The sequence below is a fragment of the Notolabrus celidotus genome, chromosome 6, assembly GCF_009762535.1.
Source record: "Notolabrus celidotus isolate fNotCel1 chromosome 6, fNotCel1.pri, whole genome shotgun sequence".
NCBI lineage: Eukaryota > Metazoa > Chordata > Actinopteri > Labriformes > Labridae > Notolabrus > Notolabrus celidotus.
In genome coordinates, this window is record NC_048277.1 from 32,870,063 (window position 1) to 32,896,051 (window position 25,989).

The 25,989-nt window shown below is 40.7% G+C and overlaps 1 protein-coding gene across 2 annotated transcripts in view; it reads left to right on the forward strand.

Moving 5' to 3' along the window:
- tmtc3 (transmembrane O-mannosyltransferase targeting cadherins 3) overlaps positions 1–25,660 on the forward strand; it is a 52,909-nt gene extending 27,249 nt beyond the window's left edge. Inside the window, exons 7-15 of one of the 2 annotated variants that reach the window (XM_034686055.1) lie at positions 929–1,181; positions 5,619–5,767; positions 6,055–6,175; positions 6,383–6,494; positions 7,436–7,539; positions 12,476–12,645; positions 14,643–14,869; positions 21,639–22,451; positions 22,585–22,989. In XM_034686055.1, coding sequence (XP_034541946.1) covers positions 929–1,181; positions 5,619–5,767; positions 6,055–6,175; positions 6,383–6,494; positions 7,436–7,539; positions 12,476–12,645; positions 14,643–14,869; positions 21,639–22,451; positions 22,585–22,595 — 1,960 coding nt within the window. In that variant the 3' untranslated portion in view covers positions 22,596–22,989. Of the gene's footprint in view, positions 1–928; positions 1,182–5,618; positions 5,768–6,054; positions 6,176–6,382; positions 6,495–7,435; positions 7,540–12,475; positions 12,646–14,642; positions 14,870–21,638 lie in introns of both variants that reach the window. The other variant, XM_034686054.1, reaches the window with a different exon arrangement.
- Positions 25,661–25,989: the final 329 nt, after the last annotated feature.

The following is a 25,989-nucleotide window of genomic DNA, read 5'->3' on the forward strand; positions in this document are numbered from 1 at the left end:
ATGTAAAGTTATGGCTGAGCCTAAATTTTCTGCACCTGAATGAGGAAAAGACTGAGGTCATTGTATTCGGACAGCCCCAACAGTTCGATGGGAGCACTCTTGGCCCTCTCGCAGCTAATGTTCACTCCTCTGTAAAGAGCCTTGGAGTTCATTTTGACAGTGCCTTCAAATTTGGGAAACAAATCTCTTCTGTGGTTCAGTCCAGCTTCTTCCAGCTGAGACTCATAGCGAAGGTGAAGGCATATCTCCCTCCTAAGGATCTAGAGAGAGTTGTACATGCCTTTATTACGGCTAGGCTTAATTATTGTAATTCTTTGTATGTGGGCTTAGACATGGTGTCTATTCAGCGCCTGCAGCTTGTACAAAATGCGGCAGCTCGCCTCCTGACTGGCAGGAAAAAGAGGGAGCACATCACACCTGTGCTGCGTGCTCTCCACTGGCTCCCAGTCCGTCACAGGATTGATTTTAAAGTTGCACTTTTAACGTACAAGGCCCTAAATGGATTGGCTCCATCCTACTTGGCTGATCTTCTCCATGCTCACAACCCAACCCGAGCACTGAGGTCAACAAACCAGCTGCTCCTGGATGTGCCTAAAAGTCGCCTTAAAACCCGGGGAGACCGAGCCTTTGCAGCAGCAGCCCCCAAGCTCTGGAATGGCTTGCCAACTCCAATTAAGATCGGCTCCAACTGTTGAATGTTTTAAATCTTTGTTGAAGACACATCTCTTCTCTTTGGCCTTCTCCTTGTGAAGAGGACATTAATATCCTGTTATGTTGTTGTTTATTGTTGTCTTCATGTAATTTTTACTTTTTACCTTGTAAAGCACTTTGGCCAACACTGGGTGTTTTAAATGTGCTTTATAAATAAAGTTGACTTAAAATAAAGTTGACTTGACAGTTGTTTCTCCGTCTTTGTGCTCTATCCTAGGTTTGATAACCCAGCAGCAGTCAGCCCCACTCCCGCCAGACAACTGACTTTCAACTACCTGCTTCCTGTGAACGCCTGGCTGCTGCTGAATCCCTCTGAGCTCTGCTGTGACTGGACCATGGGTACCATCCCTCTGGTGGAGTCGCTGCTTGACCTTCGTAACCTGGCCACCCTGGTGTTCTTTGCCTGTATGGGCTTTCTGGCTTACCACAGCCTGCGCTACAGAAACAGCTCTGCCAAGACTGTCATCATGGTGAGACGAAGTGTTGAAAGAATATTTAAAAGCTGTTGAACAAACTGTTAAATAAGGTGTATATGGCACACCTCTAACCCTTGTTTTCTTCATCTGAAAGTGAGCAGCGCCCTAGATATACTATCAATCAATCAATCCAACTTTATTTATAAAGTGCTTTTCATACAATGACATTGTAACACAAAGTCCTGTACATAAAAACAACTTAAAATAGAATAAAAAATAAAAATCAAATATGTATATATCAATAAAAAGACCCCCCATTCCTAATCCTAACCCTAGCTCCGACCCCAAACCCACCCCACAATCCTAAGGTTAAAGCTCCTGTGAGGAGTTTTTAAGTGGTCATGAAATGGACTGAAACTAACAGTGGTGGCTTTTTATGACCTAGAAAAGCAAACAAGATTCTTAGAAAAGGAATTGATCATTTCTGTTTTGTTATTTTTAAGCCTGAAATCGCTGTGAGGGGGTAGGTGTCAGATGAGATGATTGACAGCGCATCAAAGCAAAACCCTTTTTCTGCAGTAAATATTCTTAATGAGTGAAATAGTTGACTGTTGGTTGAAAGTGGGAGGAGATAACATAATTTACACATGTACAGACAAAATAAGCAAGATCACTTTGTCCACAAGGGGACGCCAAAGTCAACACAAACAGAAAGTTCCTCACAGGAGCTTTAAGTACACAATATATACAACAATAATAATAATATCTATAAAATTTAAATAAATAAATGAAAAATGAATAAGGAGTTGTTGAACGAACTGAGGAAACGCTCTCATGATATCTTAATGAGGGGGAAACACAGAGGAAATTAAGCTCACCAAAATAAAATAAATTAATGAAATAATAAAACACTAAAATATTAAACCATTAAAAGAAAATAAGATGCTAAACTTAAAATAATTCAATTAATAAATAAATAAAATAAAATAAAAAGTGTCTTAAATCTGAACTAGATAATAAATAATTAAATAAAGAGAGGTAAAATAAAACTATTATAAGAATAAAACTCAGTTAAAAGCAAGACTAAAAAGGTCGGTCTCGAGTTTGCTTTTAAAAATGTTCATGCTCTGAAAACCAGTGTCACCATTACACAAGTATAAAATATAGAGCGGTATTTTATTATGTTCTGGTATTTAACCCAGAAGGTGGCGCTCTAGGAGGTAAGTGAGGTACACGCACCTTGTGGCGCCACTTTTTTTGACAGCTCCTCTCACCTATTAGGTCGTAGTTATCCTTTCTAAGAAAACAGTGGTGACGCTACTAGAAAGCCAATAAATCTTGTGGAGTGCTTGTCTGATTGAGGCTCTTCAATTTAAGATAACAAGTGATGAGAGAAGGTGTCTGGCTCAACTCTAGACGAAATGGCTAAGTGCCAATGTCAGCTGGTAGGATGGTGAAAATAGATGGTTCTAGAAAAAGACAATGGCGGCATCGTCCTTGTGAGTGCAAGCATCAGCTGACTGATTATTTCCAAGTGCCATCAAGTCTCTCGCTCGTCTGCCAGTGTGACTTCCACCGCAGATTTAATCTTAATGTTTATCTGGTCACAAAGTTTAGAGATCAGACTTCTGCAGTGGTAAGCACGCTGTGGTTGAGCTCTCGTTGATCTAAGAGGATTTTGGCTACTGCTGTCCCAGTGGTTTATGGGAAGGCTTGAGGTAAAACACCACACATAACCCATAAGCCATAAAAAAAAAAGTACAACAGGAAAGCCGTTTCTTTCCAGTACTGAGACGTTTTATGAGACACAGTTAAACCACAGTTTATTGCTGCACTGTCTGGAGTTTTTCTTGCACACATTATACCCCTTATTTGTCAGATGAGGTCTACAAACAAAAAGCTTCTAATCTATGTTTCATTGCCAGGCACTTTGAGACTGCGAGGCTTCTCTCCCCTCCATTACTAACGTGTTGAATCTCTTCAAACCACTCAGAATTACATGCATACTTTGATGATATTAAAAAAGTTCACACATGAAAGACCTCCTTTTGTCTTTCAGTCTTTTTTTGCAGTCTAAAAAAAAAAACTGCAAGAGAGCTAATTACTTCAGGACTTCTTCAAGATCAAAGCCACATCAAATGTTTTGCAGGAACTGAAGATAATGAAACTTAATTCTCATGAGTCAGCGCCAAAACTATTTCGGTGATCGTACAATTTACTGTCTGTTTGAAAGTCAGCGAAGTACTGAAGTGTACAGGACTTTCTCAGGCTCTCTGCATCTTTCAGTGTTCATTTCCTGTTAATATAACTCCTGATTGTCCCACATTACTCACTAAACACAAAATGACAAAATAAGTAAATAGTTTAACAAATAAGGAAGTTTAATCAACAGAAAAATAAATGTAGATATTAAAATTCAGGGATATAGATGGGGAGATAGATAAAGGGACTGATGTATGTGCAGACAGATAAAACCATATGAAGATATCTACAGAGATATAAACACAGTGCATGCAGATATAGAAACATACACAAATAGATGGATGCAATGATATAGATACATAAATATCAGGCTGATCCGTGAAATGAGATGAAACATAAGCTGGAACGAGTGGGGACTTCTCATAGCGGCAAAAAGAAACAAATTAAAATCTGTTGTGCAACCGGCTCTTTTACCTTTAGGTCACTAAACTTCCTTTGAGTGCTGCCCTTCGCTTCAGTTTCGGAAAGGGCACCACACATCAACACAAACAGTAAAAATAAGATATGACCTCTGCAGTGTTTACTCTGCTTTGCTGGGAGTGTTTTGCAATGTGTTGTGTAACAGTATCATACCACATCAACCTACTTAGCTCCTTCTCAAGGCTGCTGCTGTCTAACATGGAGTATCAGACGTATCAGGTTATTCTGGGGAACAGTTCTGCACTGAGGGGGGGGGCCTGATCTGAAGTGCTTCCTCTACCTAAAGTGTTCGCTGGCTCTAAAGTTAGAAATAACATTTATTTAAGTTCTAGTATCTAGTATCTAATCTAGTATTTGTTTTTTACTCCCTACTTTTATAATCTATTCAATATCAGACTTAATTGAAAAATTACAGTTATGATAATCATAGCTGAGGTCTGCATATTTCATGCTTTCTCTGCCTAACGTTTAAAAATGTGTTACCCATTTTTTTATTCTAGACTCTATGCATTACCATCATTGCCTTATCAGACAAAGAAAACAATTACATTTAAAAGCAGGCTCCAATGTACAGAGAATAGACTGTATGGACGTAGTGTCCATGACGTCACCCATCTGTTTCTGAAGCGCTGTTTTGAGGCCAATCGGCGGCGGGAGCCATATTGGAAATGTTGAACTGAACATAACTTCTGTCAAGCGAGTGTAAGGTGAAGTGGCGGGCTTTGAGCCTCCTAGCCAACAGCTACAGTGTTCCTGCTTGTCAATCAAGTCAGCTGTGCCTCTCATAATGGAAAACTCGTAATCTTAATATCTTCCAAATTGCAGCGTTATGAAAAATTCACCCCCCCGTACAGTGTGTGCCGATTGAGAAATTAACTTTCCAGTCTACACTTGTTTTTTTGTACCAGGCTGTAAACATGTTTATTTCTGCTGTAAAGATCGGCTGTTTTGAATGGGTGTGTATGTGATTTCCGGTATTTCTGGAGCCAGCCTCAAGTGGACACTCGTGAAAATGCAGTTTTTAACACTTCTGCATTGGCTTCAATTCTCACGACCAGAGGTTTGCCGCTTATACTACGCACATATTTCCAGCAACCGCCGCCAATGTGTCAGACTTCTTTCCCTATTTAATGACGTTAGCTGCCCTGTGATAGGTCAGCGACCTGTCCAGAGTGTACCCTGCCTTCTGCTGGAAGTCAGCTGGGATTGGCTCCAGCCCCCGTGACACCAAACGGGATAAGCAGTCAAGATATTGGATGGATGAATGGATAAAGTTAGCATTCTTCTTCTGCTGTTATTTAATACAGTTAGCAAACAGCTTTAAGACGCTCTGTAGCCGCCGTCTGGCGGGAGTACCTTATTACAACCTGGCACCGGTGAAAACAATGAAAATACTAATATAATAATACTTTGAAATGAGATAATATTCACATTAATTCTTTGATTTTTAATAAGTGAACGAACATTCAAGCATTCGAGAATCATGTCCCATCCCTAGTATAGAGGCTGTATTCCTCAAAGCGGGTGACCCAGGTTCAAATTCACCCTTTAATTTCTTCATATATGACAGTGAACAGCTTCAAATCCTCACATTGCTGAAGCTTGAAAAAGATAATGAAGTTGAAGTCTTGGAATAAATTATTTTGTCAGATCTCTAAACACTCATTGATCCAATAAGTATATTCTGCATGTGCATGAAACATTTAGCAGAAGAACTTATCTGTACGATGCCATGGAGTTCCAAGTTTGTTGAAAAAGGATGTCTAAGATGTGCCACAGTTTTAAAGTGCTTTCACTTCCTCTCTTCAGGCACTGTCTTTGATCGTCCTGCCCTTCATCCCTGCGTCCAACCTCTTCTTCCCCGTGGGTTTTGTGGTGGCAGAGAGGGTCCTTTATGTGCCCAGTATGGGCTTCTGTGTTCTCGTTGCACATGGATTCAAAATGGTCTCACAGAAAGGGTAGGTACCTTCAGAAATGTTGGCACTGCCTTGAGTGTTATTAAATAATAACTTAGGTATTTTGAAATTGCCTCACAGTAACCTCAGAGAAACATGAATCACAGGACTCTTTTTCATGTGTCTTGTTAACGGATGCTCTAATTTTGAGAGGCTGCCTGATTCTTTTTGTCCTTTTTAAGTGTGCAGACCTTTTTTAATATGAACAAAGTCCAAGTTAATCATTTAAAGATATCAGTTTCGTTGTTTGTGTTGCTCCGTCAATAAAACTTTATTGATTTTGTTTACAGAAACCTGAAGAAGATTTCCTGGTTGATAATTGGGGTGCTGTTGACCACACATGCATTGAAAACATTCAACAGAAATTGGGATTGGGAGTCAGAATACACCCTCTTCACCTCAGCCCTGAAGGTAAGCAGATAATGAGGGTAGAGTCAGTGCCAGTATGTCTTGGCTGTTTTCCAGTGTTCGACTGTTAAATGAGGCCTTTGATCACGAGGTGATAAAAGATTTGTTCTAACAGATGACTCAACTTTTCCTCAAATGATTGTGAGGGATCACTCTCAAACCAAACATGTTACTGAGGTGGGATTTTTTTTAAATTGTCTGACACCTCAGGTCAACAAGAACAATGCTAAGCTGTGGAACAATGTTGGCCATGCTTTGGAGAACCAAAATAATTACGGGAGGGCTCTGCAGTATTTTCTCCAGGCCACTCGCGTCCAGCCAGGTAAGAGTCAAAAATCAGGTGACTATAAATCATCTAAACAAGAGATTAACACACATACTATAAAAAGACTTGTACTGGTACTTAAGTAAGAAGTTCACATTTGGCAGCTGATTTTACACTTATTTTAACCCTTTCATGCAGTAAACACATATTTACATCCAGTTTCCTACTGTCTTTCACAGTGAGTCAGATTCAGTGAGTCCATTCAGCTGTGAGGTTCAGACGTCTTAAATGGGAGAGCTTTTAAAAACAAACTTATATGCATTCATAGTGAAACTTCAGCCTGACCAGAACTAACAAATCCTCTCCAGAACATCTAATGAAATAACAAGTCGAGGGGCCTTTGTGTTCATTTGTTTGTTCTGGATTTTAATTGCTTGTTCCAGAAACTTGTCTCTATACTTATTTTTAAAGCCCTTTGAATTCATTTAAACTCCCAAAACTCAACTAACACTCTCTACACTCAGAGTATGCACTCAACTCTCCTCTCATTTTATTCATTAAAAGTGAAGTAGGAGTGAGATAAGCATCCTCCTACGTTCTTTTTTGCTTCATAGCTCAGTTTTCAGGAAGTTTGACCTCAGCCCAGAAATCAGCACTTTGGCCGGTTCACCACCCAAGAGTGTTTCCCTAAGATTACAAACACAAACATATAATCCTTTGAGGATTTCCTGCTGTGCTAGTAATCAGCATCTGCTTGTTCAGACTGACCTTTCTTTTAATGCTTCTCCTTTATCAAAATGTTCCCAGAAACTTTTATCCTGCCTCTTGGTGCATTTTGCTGTAATGACATCATCATTAAATATCGTGTTATTCATGCTTACCATCAGTGTGGTGGTTCAACAAAGCGAAACGGTGTGAAACACATTTATAGTGACATAACTCACTTTGTACTCATTTTGTTCTCTTTTGTCTTGTGCTCCATGCGATGTTTTTTGCAGATGACATTGGTGCTCACATGAATGTTGGGAGAACCTACAAGAACCTGAACAGATCCAGAGAGGCAGAAGAGGCCTACCTGGTTGCCAAATCCCTCATGCCCCAGGTAGCATCACACACATACAGTACAGTCAACAGATGTCTGGAACAAGTTGCATGAAGCTGTGTTTAAGTTTGAGAGGAAGATTAATTAATATCTGAGTTAGCTGCACCACTCCACCCTATCCAGTCATTTGTTCCTTGTGTTGCTCCTGCCAGACTCAGATCACAGAATCAGATAAGAGTTAATTAATATAAAAACAAATATGGCTTAATCTGGAGCGCAGCTGCTCTGGGGGTAAATTAACCAAAACACACAAGGCTTTATTTATTTTTGTTACGTCTTTGTGAGAATGGTGTAGATCGGTTCCTGGTGTAAGAGAGGGTGGATTAGGGAGAGTACCTGGCATAGGCTGAGGTGGAGGTGCAATATAAGGCACATAAGCTCCCTGTTGCTAATTGGTTACAATCTTGTAGTATGTGATCCGCTTTGTTGCCCACTTACAGAGCCAGTGGGCTGTGGGAAGGTGCTCCCAGAATTCAGGACATGACATCAAAAGCATGCTGCGGTGGGGGCATAGACTGTATAGAAAAATGGACATAGTATACTTGAGCTTACCCATCTGTTCTTGAAGTGCTGTTTTGAAGCCAATCGTCCGTGGGTGCCATATTGGAAATGCTGAACTCAACCGAACTTAGTGTGACGTAAAGAGGCGGGCTTTGAGCCTCCTAGCCAACAGCTTTGTGTTCCCGCCTGTCAATCAAGTCAGTCATGTCCTTATTTGGGCAAAAACTCGTAATCTTAATATCTTCTGAACCGTTGGGTTAGAAATAAATTCACCCTTGTACAGTGTGTGCCGATAGAGAGATTAGCTACGTAGACCGAAGCCGTTTTTTGAACCAGTTTTTAGCTCTTCTGCATGGGCTTCATATTTTAAGACCCGAGATTGCCGCTTGGGTGGGGGGGGGGCAGTTTGGCATGTTGGTAAATTTAATTGTCCCATGTACAGAGGCTATAGCCCATAAAGCAGGCAGCGTTTTACTGCGTGTTATTCCCCACACTCTCTATCTCCCAGCTCCTGATTTAATCACTCTCATATCCTCTCAATAAAAAGGCACAACAAGTCCCCCATAAATAATAAAATAAAACCACACTGTGGAAGCCAGAGTGTAATGTTTGCATCACATTGCCTGGTAAATCAACACAGACCTACACTACCAGTCAAAAGTTTGGAAACACCTTCTCATTCAAGAGTTTGTATTTATTTTAATTATCTGAAACGCTGTAGATTAATACCAAAGACATCAAAACTATGAAAGAACACATATGGAATTATTTAATTTTCAAAAAAGTGTTCAACAAAGCAGAATATGTTTTATATTTTAGATTCTGTAAAGTAGCCCCCTTTTTCCTTCATGACAGCTTTGCACACTCTTGGTATTCTCTCAGTCTGCTTCATGAAGTGGTCTCCTGGAATGGTTTCTAATTAACATGAGCCTTGTCAAGAGTTCATTTGTAGAATGACTTCTTAATGTGTTTGAGACCATCAGTTGTGTTGTTCAGAGGTAGGGTTAGCACACATTGAATAGCCCTATTTGACTACTGTTGTAATCCAGATTATGGCAAAACTAGATTATTTCATAGTTTTGATGTCTTCAGTATTAATCTACAATGTTGAAAATAATTAAAATAAATAAAAAACATTGAATGAGAAGGTGTGTCCAAACTTTTGACTGGTATTTTCTGTTTATTTGCACAAATTTGGAGAAAGCCAAATAAAACATTAAGAAATAATAATACTATATTTGTTGTATTTTGGTTTCACAGGTGACACAGTGACCCCCCCCCCCCCCATGTTAGATTGTCCCCAAAATTAATGACTTTTAAATCCTGTCTTAAAACATATTTTTGCTCCTTGGCTTTTAATCCAGCATGAGAGTTGTGTGGTCCCTGTCTGTTCTTTAATTTGATCTTTATTTGCTCTTACATTGTTTTTTATTTTATTTCTTTTTTATTATTTCTTTGACTTTTTTGTGGGATTTTTAACTATTTTTTAAAAGTGTATTTTATGTAACTTTTATTTCACTCTTTGAAAGCGTTTTCTGTTCTGTGTTTTATAACTTATTTTACCGAACTGTGCAGCACTTTGCTAAACTTCATTGTTTTTTAAATGAGCCATATAAATAAAGTGGATTGGGATTGGGATCCATGGGTCGCCACCTTAACGTGGTGAAGGGGTTTGAGTGCCTTAATGATTAGGAGCTATGTTGTTGGGGGCAATTGCCCCTGGTAGGGACTCCCAAGACAAACAGGTCCTAGGTGAGGGGACAGACAAAGTGCGTCCCCAAGACACCTGATGACGAATAAGAACAGCTCCAAGTGTACCCTGTCCGGAGGGCCACCGGAGCCTCACCCTGGAGCCAGGCCTGGGGCTTGGTCCGGCAGGCGAGCGCCATGTGTAAACGGATGTTTTTGAAAAGAAATGTTCTGAAATCGCTGTTCACATCTCAAAAATGATTCCTCTCTTCCTCGGATGTTTCTTGTTAACTTTGTTATCACTCATCTAGATTTGCACGGGTTGTGTAATATAAGCGTCATCGTCTCCATGCCCATGTTCCCGTCATGTGTCATAACATCATGATATTTTTTTTACATCACTTTTCTAGAGAACTTGACCTGTTTATTTTTCATCTGAAGTCTGATTGTGTTATTTTTACTGTGAAGTGAAGACACCAAGTCGAGACAGGACATCTGGTGCATGCTTTGTCACACCCCTATTAGATACCAACATCTGACTCCGCCTCCAGGCTGGTTTTGGCGGCCGCTGGAATGTAAATTGGCCGTTTAAAAAGCTTAACCCTCTGTAAGCCCTAGGAAAAAGTTACGTTGAAGGTCTTAAGGCGATCAAAAATGAGCATTGCTTTAAACTGATATAAATATGTCATATATTGATGGATCATTCCAATTTTTTTTTAAATCTTTTAATTAACTTCAGTATTAATGTGACATACTGAATGTTCACTAATATTATAATTAACCCTTTAGTTACGACGTGTTTAAGAGCCAGAGAGAGGAATTTAGGGGAAGAAAAAAACACCAAAAATGGATCAGCTCCTGCATAATATAATGAAAACTGGAATTCTTTTTTTGAGTCAACACATTTTGACATATGTTGATGACTTACAACAACACTTTTTTTATCACTGCATTATTTTTCATGTAATGTCCTATGTTTAAAAAAGTTACGTTGAAGGTCTTAAGGCGATCAAAAATGGGCATTGCTTTAAACTGATATAAATATGTCATATATTGATGGATCGTTCCAATTTTTTTTTTAATCTTTAAATTAACTTCAGTGTTAATGATACATACTAAACATTCACTAATATTATAATTAACCCTTTAGTTACCACGTGTTACAGTGCCAGAGAGGGGAATTTAGGGGATGAAAAAACACTAAATTATTATCTCCTGTATAATACAATGAAAACTGGAAAAAAAAATTTGGGGTCAACACATTTTAACATATGTTGATGACTCACAACAACACTAATTAAATGACTGCATTATTTTTTTTGCAAAGTCATGTTTTTTATCAAAAAGTCACAATTTTGGCCTCAAATTGACCAAAAGTGGGCAGTCTAAACTGTTATAAATATGCCATACAATAATATATTTTTTCAAATTTTGAAAAAAAATCTTTCAATGGAAGTCATTCATCACTATCAATTGAAACAAATTTTATTTTCAAAAGTTTAACCCTTCATATGCCAGTCTGTGACTGATCCTTTGTTATGAAAAAACCCATGAAAAGCAAATGAGCTTTCTCTATAGGTTTTTGGCTATAATTTGATCCCCCCTACACACACACACACATTACTGTCACCATCCACATATACATACATCAATCTTGAGGATCAATATCAACACACAGAGACCTTCCTTGGTTGAATCTAATTTCAAAATTGCATGGAAGGCTCCAAAATGTAAAACTATAGCAAAAATTCCCAAAAAGAGCCAAAAAAATGATAATCAAAACCTACATGAAGTTTGGCCCACAGTGGAAACATGAAAAGTGGTTCATTCAGCTGAAAACCCTGAACATCATAGATTTTGAAGGCAAACCTACAATGTCAAAGCTGTTTTGAAAAAAAATATGATTTTTTCCTGCAGAATAATGGCATTCAAACTTTGAGTGTTTTATGCTTTTAGGTGGGGATTTAATCAGGGCATTTTTCCCATAAGGAATTCATTACTCCAATTTTGGCTACAGATATTCCCACACACACAAAATAATTTCACTAAACACACACATACACCACTTCCAGACATCTCAAGGTATGCAGTGAACTCAAAAAAGTCTGAACCCATTTGCCCTTTGGTACTCTAGAGCAGGATTTGTGCCCCTAGTGGATAAAGGGAGAGTAGCATGAATTTGGCAAAGGGATGAAAACTAAGAAAATGGCGCAATCTGGTGTTCTATGGTAAAAATCTAAATTTTAGGTCCCTGTGGTTTGGTTCACAACAATGAGTAACTCAGAACCTTTTTTTCTGATGTAGTAATTCCAGGATCAAAAAACGTGGTTTGAATGGGTTTCAATGGCTGCCATTTTTGGCTTAAGAGCACGAACGTTGGTAAAATGAGTACACTGGAGGACATTACACTTACCAAATCATATATGTAAAAATTTTGTAAATTGACCCAAATAACTCCACTGTCTTTAATATCATGCCCCAAGCTTAGAAAAAAACACCAAAACACAACAGGCAAATATTGCGAATGACCAAAAATGGGCTAAGGCTTACAGAGGGTTAAAGCAGCTTAACTGTTCTCCTAGTTATCTTCCTCTTCACCAGCCCAATTACTGATGTGCTGCTGCTCTCAAACCCAACTCAGAAATTCACAGAATGTGTATTTTGTCTCGTTTTGACGCACAAAAATGTCGTGGAGTATCTTGAGGTTCCGGTCTCTCTGTGAAAACTGTGACCTCTCTGTTCGCAGGTTATCCCCGGTAAGAAGTACGCGACACGTGTGGCCCCCAACCATCTGAATGTTTACATAAACCTGGCCAATCTGATCCGAGCAAATGAATCACGGCTCGAGGAAGCCGACCAGCTCTATCGACAGGCAATCAGCATGAGACCAGACTTCAAACAAGCCTACATCAGCAGGCAAGATCTTTGTCTTTTGACTTATGAGTCTGTGCCAATCAGATTTCATTTTTCGATAAGGAAATATTTGATCCATTCTTTCGTGTTGTGCAGTCTGGAATTATGAGTTCAAACAGGACATGTCGTCCTGTTGTTGTCGACATGTCTCATAACTTTCTCTAAAACTGATTTATTTTTATCTTCTGTGTTTTCCGTCTGTGGTTGAGACGTATGACGAAGATTCAGAGTAATTAATGACACTAAAGAGAACGCTCGCTGCTCTTCAGATTGAAATATCTTCCTTGAGTGGAAAGGTCACTTCTAATCTTTTCCTGTTTGAACTGTTTTATTAATTTTGGGTCAGATCCATTAGACCTTTAGTAATGATATAATACTTTACAGTCAATCCTTCCTGCTGAACACTGATTCTGATACCACATCTTATCTTTTGTCTGCCCTTTCCACTATCTCACAATTCTTAACAACTTCAACCTTTCCGGAGTATGTCAGATATATCGCTTGTCTGGCTGCTCTTGAAATGTCGTGACTTAATTTGCCATAGAAGAAAATATGAATTGATTTTTCAGCGAATCATCCTCAGTGGAAAAAGTCTGATTTATCCAAAACAGTCCGGCTGCAGATCTCCACTCTCAAGGCCAAATTCCACCCGAGCCATCTCCGATCTGTCACGGCACAGGATCTGATAGGTTTCTATTCTAGTCAATCTGTTAACCCCAACTGGATTCACTCCATTGCGTTCCCGCTGCGGCTCTGATCCAGTAGGTCGGAACGCAACGGATCAGATACGCAAGACTTCCATTTTTGCTGGATGCCGGAGCATGACGCATCAATCACAACAGAGAAGATTGAACGGGACAGGAAGTCAGACAACAAAACAAAATACAAACATCCAGTTCATTTCCAGAATAAAACTCTCATTTTTAACTTAACTAAAACAACAAAATGTCATTTAGAGCGGAGGCAGGCTGGAGTCAACAGGTCAGAGGTTTTCAGAGGACCAGAAAGACAACACTGATGAGGAGAGGTGGAGGAGAATCCTTGATTCGGTGATTGCCACAGGAAAACCTCGGTCACATGACTCCAGCTGTCTGGCTGTCCTGCTCTGTGTTGCGTTCCGAAAACTCAACCGGTTGGTGTTGACTGACGAGAGGGTATGGAGCCAGACCGCAGTGGATCAGAGACGGACCAGATACGGATCTAGTGGAAGTCCTGACTCTCTTGCAGGCTTCACTCTGAGATTCACTCCACCGTCAGAAGGAAGTGATGTCAGGATTAAGAGGGTGGAGGTCTGCAGCTGGACCCCTCTCGGTTCTTCTGTGTTTTGATTACCTTGGTTAACCCGATTCCTCAATCGTGTTACATTGAAAAAACTAAGTATAAAATGCACGTTATCAATAACCCAACATAAATTGGTGGGCACCTCCGTTTGGTGTAATGATCTTGACCATTTTCATTTCCTGGAGAGAGAGACAATTATTTCATTTGCGCTCCAGTCCTATCACAACCTCAGTGTTTACATTCATTGTTGTTTTAACCCTAAAATGAGGATAGAGGTAAGATCAATTCAAGGTTTACAGATTCACAGCTATATGATTCACTTAATATTATATGCAACACATGAAGGTAAAATATGTTCATTTAAGTCAGTTTCATGATAACTGTTTTACGGTTATTTAGTTATAGTTATTTTTATATGATGTTGATTAAAGTGATTCCAACAGTCCAAAGCTAATTGTCTTATGCTAAGATATCTAAACGTTCAAGACGTTGTTTTACCTTAGGCGGGCATATTTATCGTGTGACTTCCATTCGATGATAGAGGAGGAGGAGGTGGAGGTAGAGGAGCCTATCAGACGGCTGAGACCGCAGAGGAGGATTAGATTTATGATGGAGGGGAGCTTCCACTTCACGTTGGAGGAGCCGTTAAGCCGGCTGAGAGTGGAGGTCTGCAGCTGGACAGAGACGTTGATTTTGAAACTTGTGATTTTCTGTCTCAGAGGGGAGTTGCTGCTGAAGATGAACAAGCTGACAGACGCCCGCGACGCCTACCTCAGGGCGTTGGAGCTTGACCGCACCAACGCCGACCTGTGGTACAACCTCGCCATCGTCAACATCGAGATGAAGGACCCGTCGGAAGCCCTGAAAAACTTCAACCACGCCCTGGAGCTTAACCCTCGCCACAAGCTGGCGCTCTTCAACTCGGCACTTCTCATGCAGGAGTCTGGTGAGTGAGACCTGCCAGCCTCTGTCACAGTGAAGAGAAATGTAACCCGAACCTCCCTTTCCTACAGCAAGTGGAGCTTTCTCTAGGAAAGCATTACTTGACATTTATCTACACCCTTCTTTCACGCCAGATGATCTGAACAAAGGAAATAAACTGATATTACCTTTAGGGTGTAACCAGGTTCTTAAGAGCGTCCTTTATGGTGCAATGAACCCTTCGTGCACCGGCACTGAGTTCGGGGCCAAGTTTCTGTCGGGTCACGCTTCATCAACTAAGTGACAAAAACAAGCAACAGTTACGTTTACAGCAGGTTTGACTGGGAGCTTTTTCCCACTCGTGAGTCTTGCCACATGCACTCCTCACTATCACAGCACAGTGCTGCTGCAGGTTGATGCACACAGTTTACACTACCAGTCAAAGTTTGGACACACCTTCTCATTCATTGGTTTTTATTAGGGCCCGAGCACTGCTGGTGGAGAAGGCCCTATTGTTTTTCTAAGGATCGATTTTTATTCTTTGTCATGCGACTTCAAACACATTTTTGGCCCCCTTAACCTCGCGAGCGCTCCCTAAAATTTTCAAAAACGCCTCCGTATTGGGGTTATTTTGAGCTACATGCTTGAAAAATGTTACGCATATTCATGGCATCAGGACGCACAAAAAAGCCTCTCACACCCATATCCAAAACTGAACAGGAAGAGCGCCACCTATTTTTGAAAATCAAAAATGGCTCCAAAAAGCGTCCAAAAACGTCCAAATAAGGGTGCATACTTTCGCTATTATCTCCTAGAGCTTTTCTACGATTCAGTCCAAACCAAGGTCAACCTATAGTAAACCCATTGACGAGAAAAAATTATCAAAACAAATTCCGTTCAGACGAAAATTGTGGGCGTGTGAGACTTTGGGGGCGGGGCATAAAAAAAAACGTCGGAAAATTGATTTTTGTGACTGCACGCAATTTCACCTCATCCATTTTTGTGACTGCACGCAATTTCACCTCATCCAACACACTCATCAGTCCTGGGGAAAATTGCGACATTTTATGGGTTTCGCAAAAAAAGATGAAAAAACGTGCTCATTAGCGCCCCCTACAGTTTTCAAAAACCCCTCCCCATAGGGGTTATTTTGAGCTACATGCTCGAAAAATTTTACGCATATTAATGGCATCAGGACACACAAAAAAGCCTCTTGCACTCATATCCCAAACTCAACAGGAAGAGCGCCACCTAGCTTTGAACATGAAAAATGGCGTCAAAATAATGGTGCATACTTTCGCTATTAACTTCTAGAGCTTTTCTCCGATTCAGTCCAAACCGAGGGCAACCTATAGTAGACACCTTGATGAGAAAAAAATATCAGAACAAATTTTGATCAGACAAAAATTGTGGGCGTGGCACGCTTTGAGGCGGTGCATCAAATGCACATACAGCTTTGAATGTGAAGAATGATGCCCAAATAAGGGTGCATACTTTTGAGAGCTCCTCCTAGGGCTTTTCTCCAATTCAGTCCAAACAAGGCACATTCTATAGCAGACATATTGACGATTATAAAACCATTAAAGGCATTTCGTTCAGACTAAAATTGTGGGCGTGGCACACTGTCAAGTTTGGAGGTTTACTTGGCAATCTGCCAAAAACTTGGAACATTTACAAAAACCTAAGCCAGCATATGCTCTCTGGTCTTGCTTTCACATCATGTGGTGGCATATATCAGGCGGCGGTTTACTTGTGGCGGTGGCTCGCGTAGGTGGCGGCTGCGGGTGTGTGAGGGCCTGTTCATCGCCGCTTGCGGCTTTAATTTATTTTAATTATTTGAAACACTGTAGATCAAAAATGAAGGCATCAAAAAGAACATATATGGAATGATTTAATTAACAAAAAAAGTGTTAAACAAAGCAGAATATGTTTTACATTTTAGATTCTGTAAAGTAGCCCCCTTTTTCCTTCATGACAGCTTTGCACACTCTTGGTATTCTCTCAGTCTGCTTCATGAAGTGGTCTCCTGGAATGGTTTCTAATTAACATGAGCCTTGTCAAGAGTTCATTTGTAGAATGACTTGCCTTCTTAATGTGTTTGAGACCATCAGTTGTGTTGTTCAGAGGTAGGGTTAGTACACAATGGATAGCCCTATTTGACTACTGTTGTAATCCAGATTATCGCAAAACCAGATTATTTCATAGTTTTGATGTCTTCAGTTTTAATCTATAATGTTAAAAATAATTAAAATAAATAGAAACCCTTGAATGAGAAGGTGTGTCCAAACTTGTGACTGGTAGTGTATGTGCAACAATTTACTAATTAATACTGAAGACATCAAAACTATGAAATAATATGGTTTGACAGTAGTCAAATAGGACTATCCATTGTGTGCTAACCCTACCTCTGAACAACACAACTGATGGTCTCAAACACATTAAGAAGGCAAGTCATTCTACAAATGAACTCTTGACAAGGCGCATGTTAATTGGAAACCATTCCAGGAGACCACTTCATGAAGCAGACTGAGAGAATACCAAGAGTGTGCAAAGCTATCATGAAGGAAAAAGGGGGCTACTTTACAGAATCTAAAATATAAAACATATTCTGCTTTGTTTAACACTTTTTTGTTAATTAAATAATTCCATATATATTCTTTCATAGTGTTGATGTTTTCAGTATTAATCTACAGTGTTTCAAATAATTAAAATAAATACAAACCCTTGAATGAGAAGGTGTGTCCAAACTTTTGACTGGTAGAGTATATATGACTATTCATTTCAGTGTAAACATGCACTCCAGAGAACACTTCTGTTGAATAGTGTGTCAGATGGTTCAAACGGTTAACAAAGCTATGAGTCATGACTGTTGTAATATTTCTTGCCAGCACTCTCACCGCAGTGTGACTCTGAACGGTCAACCTTTCACAAGATGTCAGCACAGGTGTAAAGATTTTTTCCATTGTGGTACATTTATCAAGAGGTATTATCCAGCTGAAATAATCCAACACTTCAAAAGTGACACGCACTTTATAAATGATTTATAACAAGAGTTAATAAAACATTGAGGGTAATGTTACGCAACATGCTCTGTGTTTGCTTCTGCTCCTCCAGTCTGCAGATTTTAAATGTTTAAAACGTCTTTATCAGGTTTTTGACATTATTTTCATAACATGGATTCGGTTTTTATTACATTTTTTGGGTTAGTACTGACATTTTCTTCCACATCTCACCATAAAGTTATTGTTTCCTGTATGCGGTTGTATGGACATTAGTCACAGCATTGAATGTAATTAACTTTAACTCAATGGATTTGTAAAGGGATCTTGTTAAACATAAATGTTACCATGTGGTGCATTGTTCCTCCTCTGGCTTGAAACTTATTGACGTTGGCAGGTCATAATTAAAACATCACATAGTTCTAAAACAGTGTTGAATAAACTAAACTACGCGTGACACACACACACACACGCAAACACACAGCAGGAACAAGATTATGTGGTATTAGAGAGGTGGGGTAGAAACACCTGCGTGGTATGCTTTTGTTTTCTTTGCATTTCAAACAATCCACCTCTCCGGTAGCTCCGTACAGAGCATACTTCACACTCATCTCTCTCTCAAATGACAAAGTTCAGCAGCGGGTCACTGCATGGGATTCTGCAGCAGCACCACACGCTGTGACAATCAGATCAAGCTCTCACAGAACAACTCCCCACAAAGTTTTTTTTTTTACAGCTCTCTTTTTTCAAAGTTCAGGAAACTGAATTCCAAGTCACCTACAACTACTTTTTTTTCCTTCTCTGATCTTCTGCCGCAGGTAGTCAGGTGTGAAAGTAGGCTAAGTGTCAGCAATGCTGCAAATTCTCTTCTTTGAATTCTTCACATTCCTGTTTCGGCTACTGTCTGTGTTCATTTTTCTAGATTGCACTAATTGCCTTTAGCAGTCACAGAGGAGGTCTGCTGTGAGAAGTTGAAGTTAAGAGAATAAGAGAGAGAGGGAGCGATGAAAGTGATGAGTAGTAGTAGTAGTAGTAGTAGCTTTTGCCGCTGGAGTCCAGCACGTCCGTATCTGCTGGAGTCTGGAACGTCCACAGCAGGAGGATGTCTATGGCAGCTCAGAGGAACAATTCATCAGTTGAACCTTATATATTCCTTTGTTCGGATCAGCCCTGCGCTGAACTCTTATATCTAATAATAATAATAATAATAAGTTTATTTATAAAGTACTTATCAAAACAGACGTTACAAAGTGCTTAACATCATAAAACCCACATAAAGAGAACAAATCAAGGGGGGGGGTATGGGCTGGCAAGACAATTTAAGAGGAAAAAACTAAAAGAGAAACTACTAAAAGCACTTAAAACAATAAAACCATTAAAATCAGTAAAACAAATAAAATCAGTAAAACAATAAAACGATGAGTGAATAAAAAATAGATTAAAAATAAATGTAGCATCTTGGATAAAACAATATTACAGGAAGGCCTTTCGATAAAAATGTGTTTTCAGCTGTGATTTAAAGGTGACATATCACGCTTTTTTCATCAATATATATTGGTCTAAGAGGTCCCCAAAACATGTCTTTAAAGTTTATGCTCAAAAAAACACTTTGAAATCAGATTTTGGCATGCCTGAAAATCCCTCTTCTTCAGTCCTCCTCAGAACACTCTGTTTTCTCTCTGACCACGCCCCCTCAGGAAGTGGATGTGCGTCGGAGATCGCGTTACTTCAACCCTCTGAATCTGATCCAGAATCTGATCCTGACGGAGAGGCGCCTGTAGCAGGACCTTTCTGAAGGATTGGTCACAGATTTAGTGTTTCTTGTTGTTTTATTTATCAGTATGTCGACGTGTGTCTTGGTACACAGCTACGAACATGTAGCTATGTGGCTATGCTAACTAGCGCTAGCACTTATCCATGATAAATAAAAATCATCCACTAGATCTTCAAATCTGCAGACGTGGGAAGTAAAAGCGACCTTTGTGTTTATTAAGACAGCCTACAACTAGCATGCCTCCCTCCTAAGCTCCTTGTTAGCACACATTTGTGCAGGTAATGAAAAACGGAGGGGGGATTCAGTATTATTTTATACAGTCTATGGGCTGAACAAGCTCCGAGCTCTGACTCCGTGACAGACCGGATATTGTACCTTGCCTGAGATCCTCAGGCAGGTCGTTCCACAGTCGAGGATCCTGCACAGTAAACGCTCGCTCACCCTCAGACTTCAGCTTTGTGGCGGGAACTTTAAGGAGGTTCCTGCCTGAGGATCTGAGGCTGCGCCCGGGCTGGTAGGGTGACAGCAGATCACATATATATTCGGGGGCCAGGCCGTGAAGTGCTTTAAAAGTGATAAGTAAAACCTTAATATCTACCCACAAATGCTCATGTTGTACCTTTTGTATGCAGATTTATCAGTTCTCCATATTATTATAAGACTGCAGTCAGGGGAGAATACTTCCTGGTTTTCTAATCGTTGATGATAAGCTTCCCTGCTCACAGCCATGACATCCCTTCCAAAGAGCCCAAGACAAACAAGGATTGTTTTTACATGAAGCTGCTTCACTTAATGTTTTTATCTGCTTCAGTCACTTTGTTTAAGGAGGAGACAGGGTTCCCATGCGTCCTGGAAAACAGTTGACCAGTTTTCCAGTACTGGAAAACACCTGGAAAATGAGAGAAAAGTAAAATGTCCTGGAAAATTATTGCAACATGACTGCGTGCAACATGAAAAAAAACCACATCCTCATTCATTGAAAGCTGAGTGCACACTGTTCTGGAAAAGACAGCGACAGACCGGTCTGGCTGTGCAACTTTTTCAGGTCTTTTCTCCCTCACTTGGTCATAATCATGCATTCACAGAAAACAGGGGATCTTTTGTTGATTTTTTATGGTAAATTAACCTTGTGGAGTGCTCTTTTGATTCAAAGAGTCCTATATTTAAGTTAAAGAGTGACCAGCGGAGTCGGGCAGAGAGATTGGGGCTCTGTGCCTCACAACTTTCCCTGCAGGCTGAGAGCTCAATCACCGTACTGTAGCTAGTAGGAGTGCAAACTCCCGATTGTGAAAACAAATGGAACATCCAACAGATGATCATTTTATATTTTTTGAGAAAAGAGAAAGCTGAGATGAGAGTTGCCCATCATTGTCACTTTGTTGCACTAATAAAGTGAAGTGCTGTACATCTGTGGTTGCATTAATCATTTTGCCATGATTTTGAAGCATGTAAGAGATGATTTCATAGACTACATGTCTTTTAATGTAGACTTCCACTGAGAGGAACATATTAGACTATTTAGGAACTAAATTAGGAACTAAATTTAGACTGTCACACCAGCTTCATCATCACTGAAAGTGTCCTGGAAATATCCTGGAAAATGGTCTCTGGAAAAGAGTGGGAACCCTGAGGAGACCTCTGGATATTCAACAGCTGAAGGATGAACACTTGAGGCTCACTTTGAGATTTGTTTTGTGAAGCTGAAGCCCCGCCATGCTGTGTGAATGCTATGCAGCTAAAGAATTACAAGATGCTTTCTTTGTTTATTACACAGTGCTGAATGTCTGACTGTTTTAACCCAAACACTGACATCGGTTCCTTTTAATAACTGATTCCAGATGTTGAATATTTGTAGATTTGGTAGTTTAGTGTTGGTTTGTAAAAGTGAATGAGATGAGATAATACTGAATTGATCCCTGGAGGGAAATTCAGTCGTTGCAGCAACACAAAGAAAAGGCGGGAAAGAATGTAAATACAATAATGTAAGACAATCAATCTTATATCTCTTCTTTCTGTGGCAGGTGAGCCAAAGTTCTGGCCTGAGGCTAACCGTCGTTTCCTGACCTATGTGGAGGAGGAGCCTCAGGATGCGAACGGCTACTTCAACCTGGGCATGCTGGCCATGGACGCAAACGAAAACCCAGCAGCCGAGCGCTGGATGCGGAAAGCCATCGGTTTGCAGGCCGGCTTCCGCAGCGCTCTGTTCAACTTGGCGTTGCTTTACTCTCAGTCCAAACGGGAGATCGACGCTCTGCCCGTGCTGGACGAACTGCTGCGCCACCACCCGGAGCACATCAAGGGCCTGATCCTGAAAGGCGACATCCTCATGAATCACAAGAAGGACACGCACGGTGCGAAAGAGTGCTTCGAGCGCATCTTGAGCATGGACCCCACCAACGTGCAGGGCAAGCACAACCTCTGCGTGGTCTACTTTGAGGAGCGGGACCTGCCGCGGGCCGAGCGCTGCCTGGAGGAAACCCTGGCCCTGGCACCGAACGAGGAGTACGTGCGCCGACACTTGAGCATTGTACGGGGAAAAATGGCCGCCATGAGTGCGGCGGGGCATCCTCTCACTGCAACAGAGGGAGCCACTGTGTCGGCTGAGGAGGAGAAGAAGCCAAAGAGAGTTGAGGAGGAGGAGGTGGCTGAGGAAGAGGAGGAGGAGGAGGTTGTTAAGGGAGGGGAGGAAGGGAGGGGTGCCGATGATGAGGATAGTGGAAAGGGGGCTGGGGAGGGGAAGAATGCACGGAAATCCTCTGCAGAAAGCCTGGGAGGCATGGGCGTGGACCAGGCAGAGTCGTTGGAAGGCAGCCAGCCTGACAAGCGGACTAAGGGTAAGTCCACTCAAGAGATTAATGATATAGAGGAAAAAAGAGCAGCTGCCTTGAAGAGACTAGAGGAGATTGAGCGCATATTAAGTGGTGATTGACACTGTTGTAACTTATAGTGGGACTTCTTTTTATACAGCTCCAGGATAAGACTGCATTCACCCCCCCTCCTCCCCTTTAGACATGTGTATACTTAATCAACTGTGGTGTTATTCCTTTGATTTTGCTGTTTTCACACTAATCATGTAAAGAAGGGAAATGTACGCGCACATGAAACACATTAAGCACAAAAGCCAACTTGGGAAAAATCTATTTAAAGCTTGCTGCGAGACGTGGATGCCGATGTGTGTGCTTCATCTGAACATGATGTCACATATCATGGATCTGCAAGTCGTTCTAAATCTGTTTTGTTTTTCCATGTGTAGTCATTGTTTATCACTGGATATTCTTTTTTCTCTGAGATGTGACTCACTCCTGTGTGTTATTGTTCGTACAAACACAATGATTGTATCAGACAATTAAAGGAAATGACGTGTCCCCCCCAGATTTCCTCTAAGCAGGATGATTTCTGCGCCAGAGTTCGCACCTCAAAATAGGGAGGGGAAAGAACCTTTACACAACAACAACAACAGCATCAGCAGCAGGCCTTTGCTCTCTTCCAGCAATGTCTTCTAATCTCTATTGATCTCACTCAGCTCTTCCTGCCTCTACATCATCAGCCTCGGCGCTCACAGCTGCTTCAACCTCCAAATTTCATTGTGATCCCATCTGAAGACGATTATCTCACTCTCTCTTGTCACATTACCCCCATGCATCTCCCAGCCTTCCCCCATTCTTCTACACACAACAGGCACATCAGAGGTGGATGTTTTTTTCCTGTTTTCACTCTCTCCAGTACTCACTCTCTGGTGATTGTGATCCCATTTTAGTCTGCCGGACGGGTCCAAAAAGTCACATCCCCATCGCCAGGCTGCGTCATGTGTTCTCGTTTTCCTCTTCACTTAGGGGGGGGGCGGGGGTGGATTTGCACAGCACATAAGTAGAAAACAAATAAACTCCTTCATCCCTTTTCACAGTGATTAGTGTTTCAGCTCCCTGACTCTAAAATTTTAATCAGAATGTTCCGCATGCCAATTATTCGCGGTAGCCTTTGTTTTCACTTTTCTTTCACAGCTGGGATCAATCCAAAAACTCAAAACACGGACGGGTCGGGAGCAACTACTGACATAAATTATCACATGAGGGAGATTTTTAGGAGTCAGAGGAGTCCCGTGACAAACGGGATAAATCTGAAAGAGAGTGAGGGAATATTTGGGATTCTGAGGAGTTGTAACGCGAGTAGAGAAATTGAAAATATCAAGACGAATACATATCAAATTATGAAAAGCAGAAACTTGTGTTAATGATTTTTAATGCATTGCAATAAGGATGTTCCAACGTTGAGCAAAACATTTAAATCCTGAATGATCGACCGGTCTAAAGGCTGGTTTAGACTTCTGTGTCGCCCCTACACAGAAGTGGTCGACGTGGACGTGAGCACCATATTCTTTGCGTCGATGCGTCCGTGTCAGGCAGCAATCCTCCGCCGAAGCTCTTGAGTTTGGGGCCCGCTATTCAGAGCGTGTACTGTTAATTTAGAGCTGATACATGTTGCTGTTTATCATGCAGACCTGATTACAGGGAAGAATAGAGAGGAGGAGATGAAATACACGGCTAATGAGCAGGGAAGTGCCGTAAATGCTGTCGAGTGAACCAATCACATGGCTTGCAGTCTGCGTCCATTCAATGCATGGTTACATTTTGGAGGAGATGCACGTCAGCTACGTGCATAGGCCTCTGCGTAGGTACGGGAGCTACGCAGGCCTCCAGTGTAGGCTACACCGTTGATTCAACGCAGAAGTGTAAATCAAGCTTTAAAGAAAGACAACAGATAGAAAACAGTCAAATTTGAGCTCAATGTTTAATTTTTTTTAAGTTATATTTTTGGGCCTTTAATCGATAGGACAGCTGAAGAGAGACAGGAAATGTGGGGAGTAGAGAGAGGGGGAAGACATGCAGGAAATGGTCGTGGCCGGGAGTTGAACCGGCGACCACTGCAATGAGGACCTTAGCTTCTGTATGTGAGGCGCTTAGACCGCTAGGCCACCAGCGTCCCTGAGCTCAATGTTTTACAAACAGATAAACATGGGATCACATCATCTGCAGGTAATTGATGTCTTACTAGTATGCTAAAATCCTGGCTAATGTTCACACTGAAATACATGCGACAGCAAGTCAATATAAAACTGCATGAAATTAACGTCTCTATTTGTGAAATGCACATTTACTTTTTGTAACAGTGCTCATTTGAGTACTGAAAACTTCAGAAGTGCACACATCTCTCCTGCTGTTGTTCCTTTAGATTCTTCCTTCCATTGGTACACTACAACAGTTTACACCCCAGCGTGACTGGCTTCTTCCTCTGTCTGATCACTTCAAAAAATAGCAGGCCAATGAATAATAATCTCAAAAACACAGCTCAGTCTAAAGTCAAGCTCTGGTCATTTCAAATTAGCAGAATTCACCCCACTTTGCAAAGAACAACTGTTAGAATCACCCTTCTTTAAAGTCCTCCTCACATCCCCCATGATGCTCCTGTGTTGGCTTCACAGTGCAATAATTAGTTTCAGTACCATGACTCTGCTCAGTGCAATTCTTGATGGTGGATTGAAAGTAAAGAAGCCTGATTACTGTAAGTGAGGAGCAGTGTGTTGGTACTAAGGAGCCTTGCTATGCATTGACTGTGTTCAGCCTGTTAACTAAGTGTACATATATTTACAGTGTACTCGTATCCAGTGTTATTTATTTTGTATGCACTGCAAATGCTGTTTGTTTTATTTACCACTGACAGTATGCTTTAAACTCATGACCTGTATTATTTTTCATTAATAATCTTTCAATATGTGTCCGATCAAGTGTGAAACATGTCATTGATCTTTTCACTTTTCAACAACAGAGCCTCCCATGTCAGTGTTTGAACGTGTACGAAATATATTCAAGCGACACTTGGTACATCTTTGAATGAGAACGCATCTTAACTGCAATATTTTCTGTTACGCTTCGTTTTGCTGAGTGAATGATTTTTGTACAATTTTAAGATTATTTTTATGCAATTGCCCTTGGTGGTGGGGGTCTAGGTTATTAAATAAATTGAAATAAAATCTCATGGCTTTGTTCTTTTGTGTCTGTTTATTAAAGAGCTGCTACGAATGGTTGACTTATAGATGAGTCAGTGGACAGTATTTCCCATGAATAATAAAGCTGTTATAAAAGCTTGTATGTGAAGACTCAGAGAGGGAGGGAGAGGAAAAGGAGCACAGGAGGAAGGAAAGGAGGGAGGGAGTGAGTAATTAACTATAACAGGTTGGTATGTTTGTAGTGGTGAGTGTGCAGGGCAGCAAAAGTACTTGTTTTTTAATGTTTATCCCACTTTTAATTTACTTTAATTTAATTTTACATTTTAGAACAGCAGAAAATGATCTTTCCACACTCTGAAATATTCACA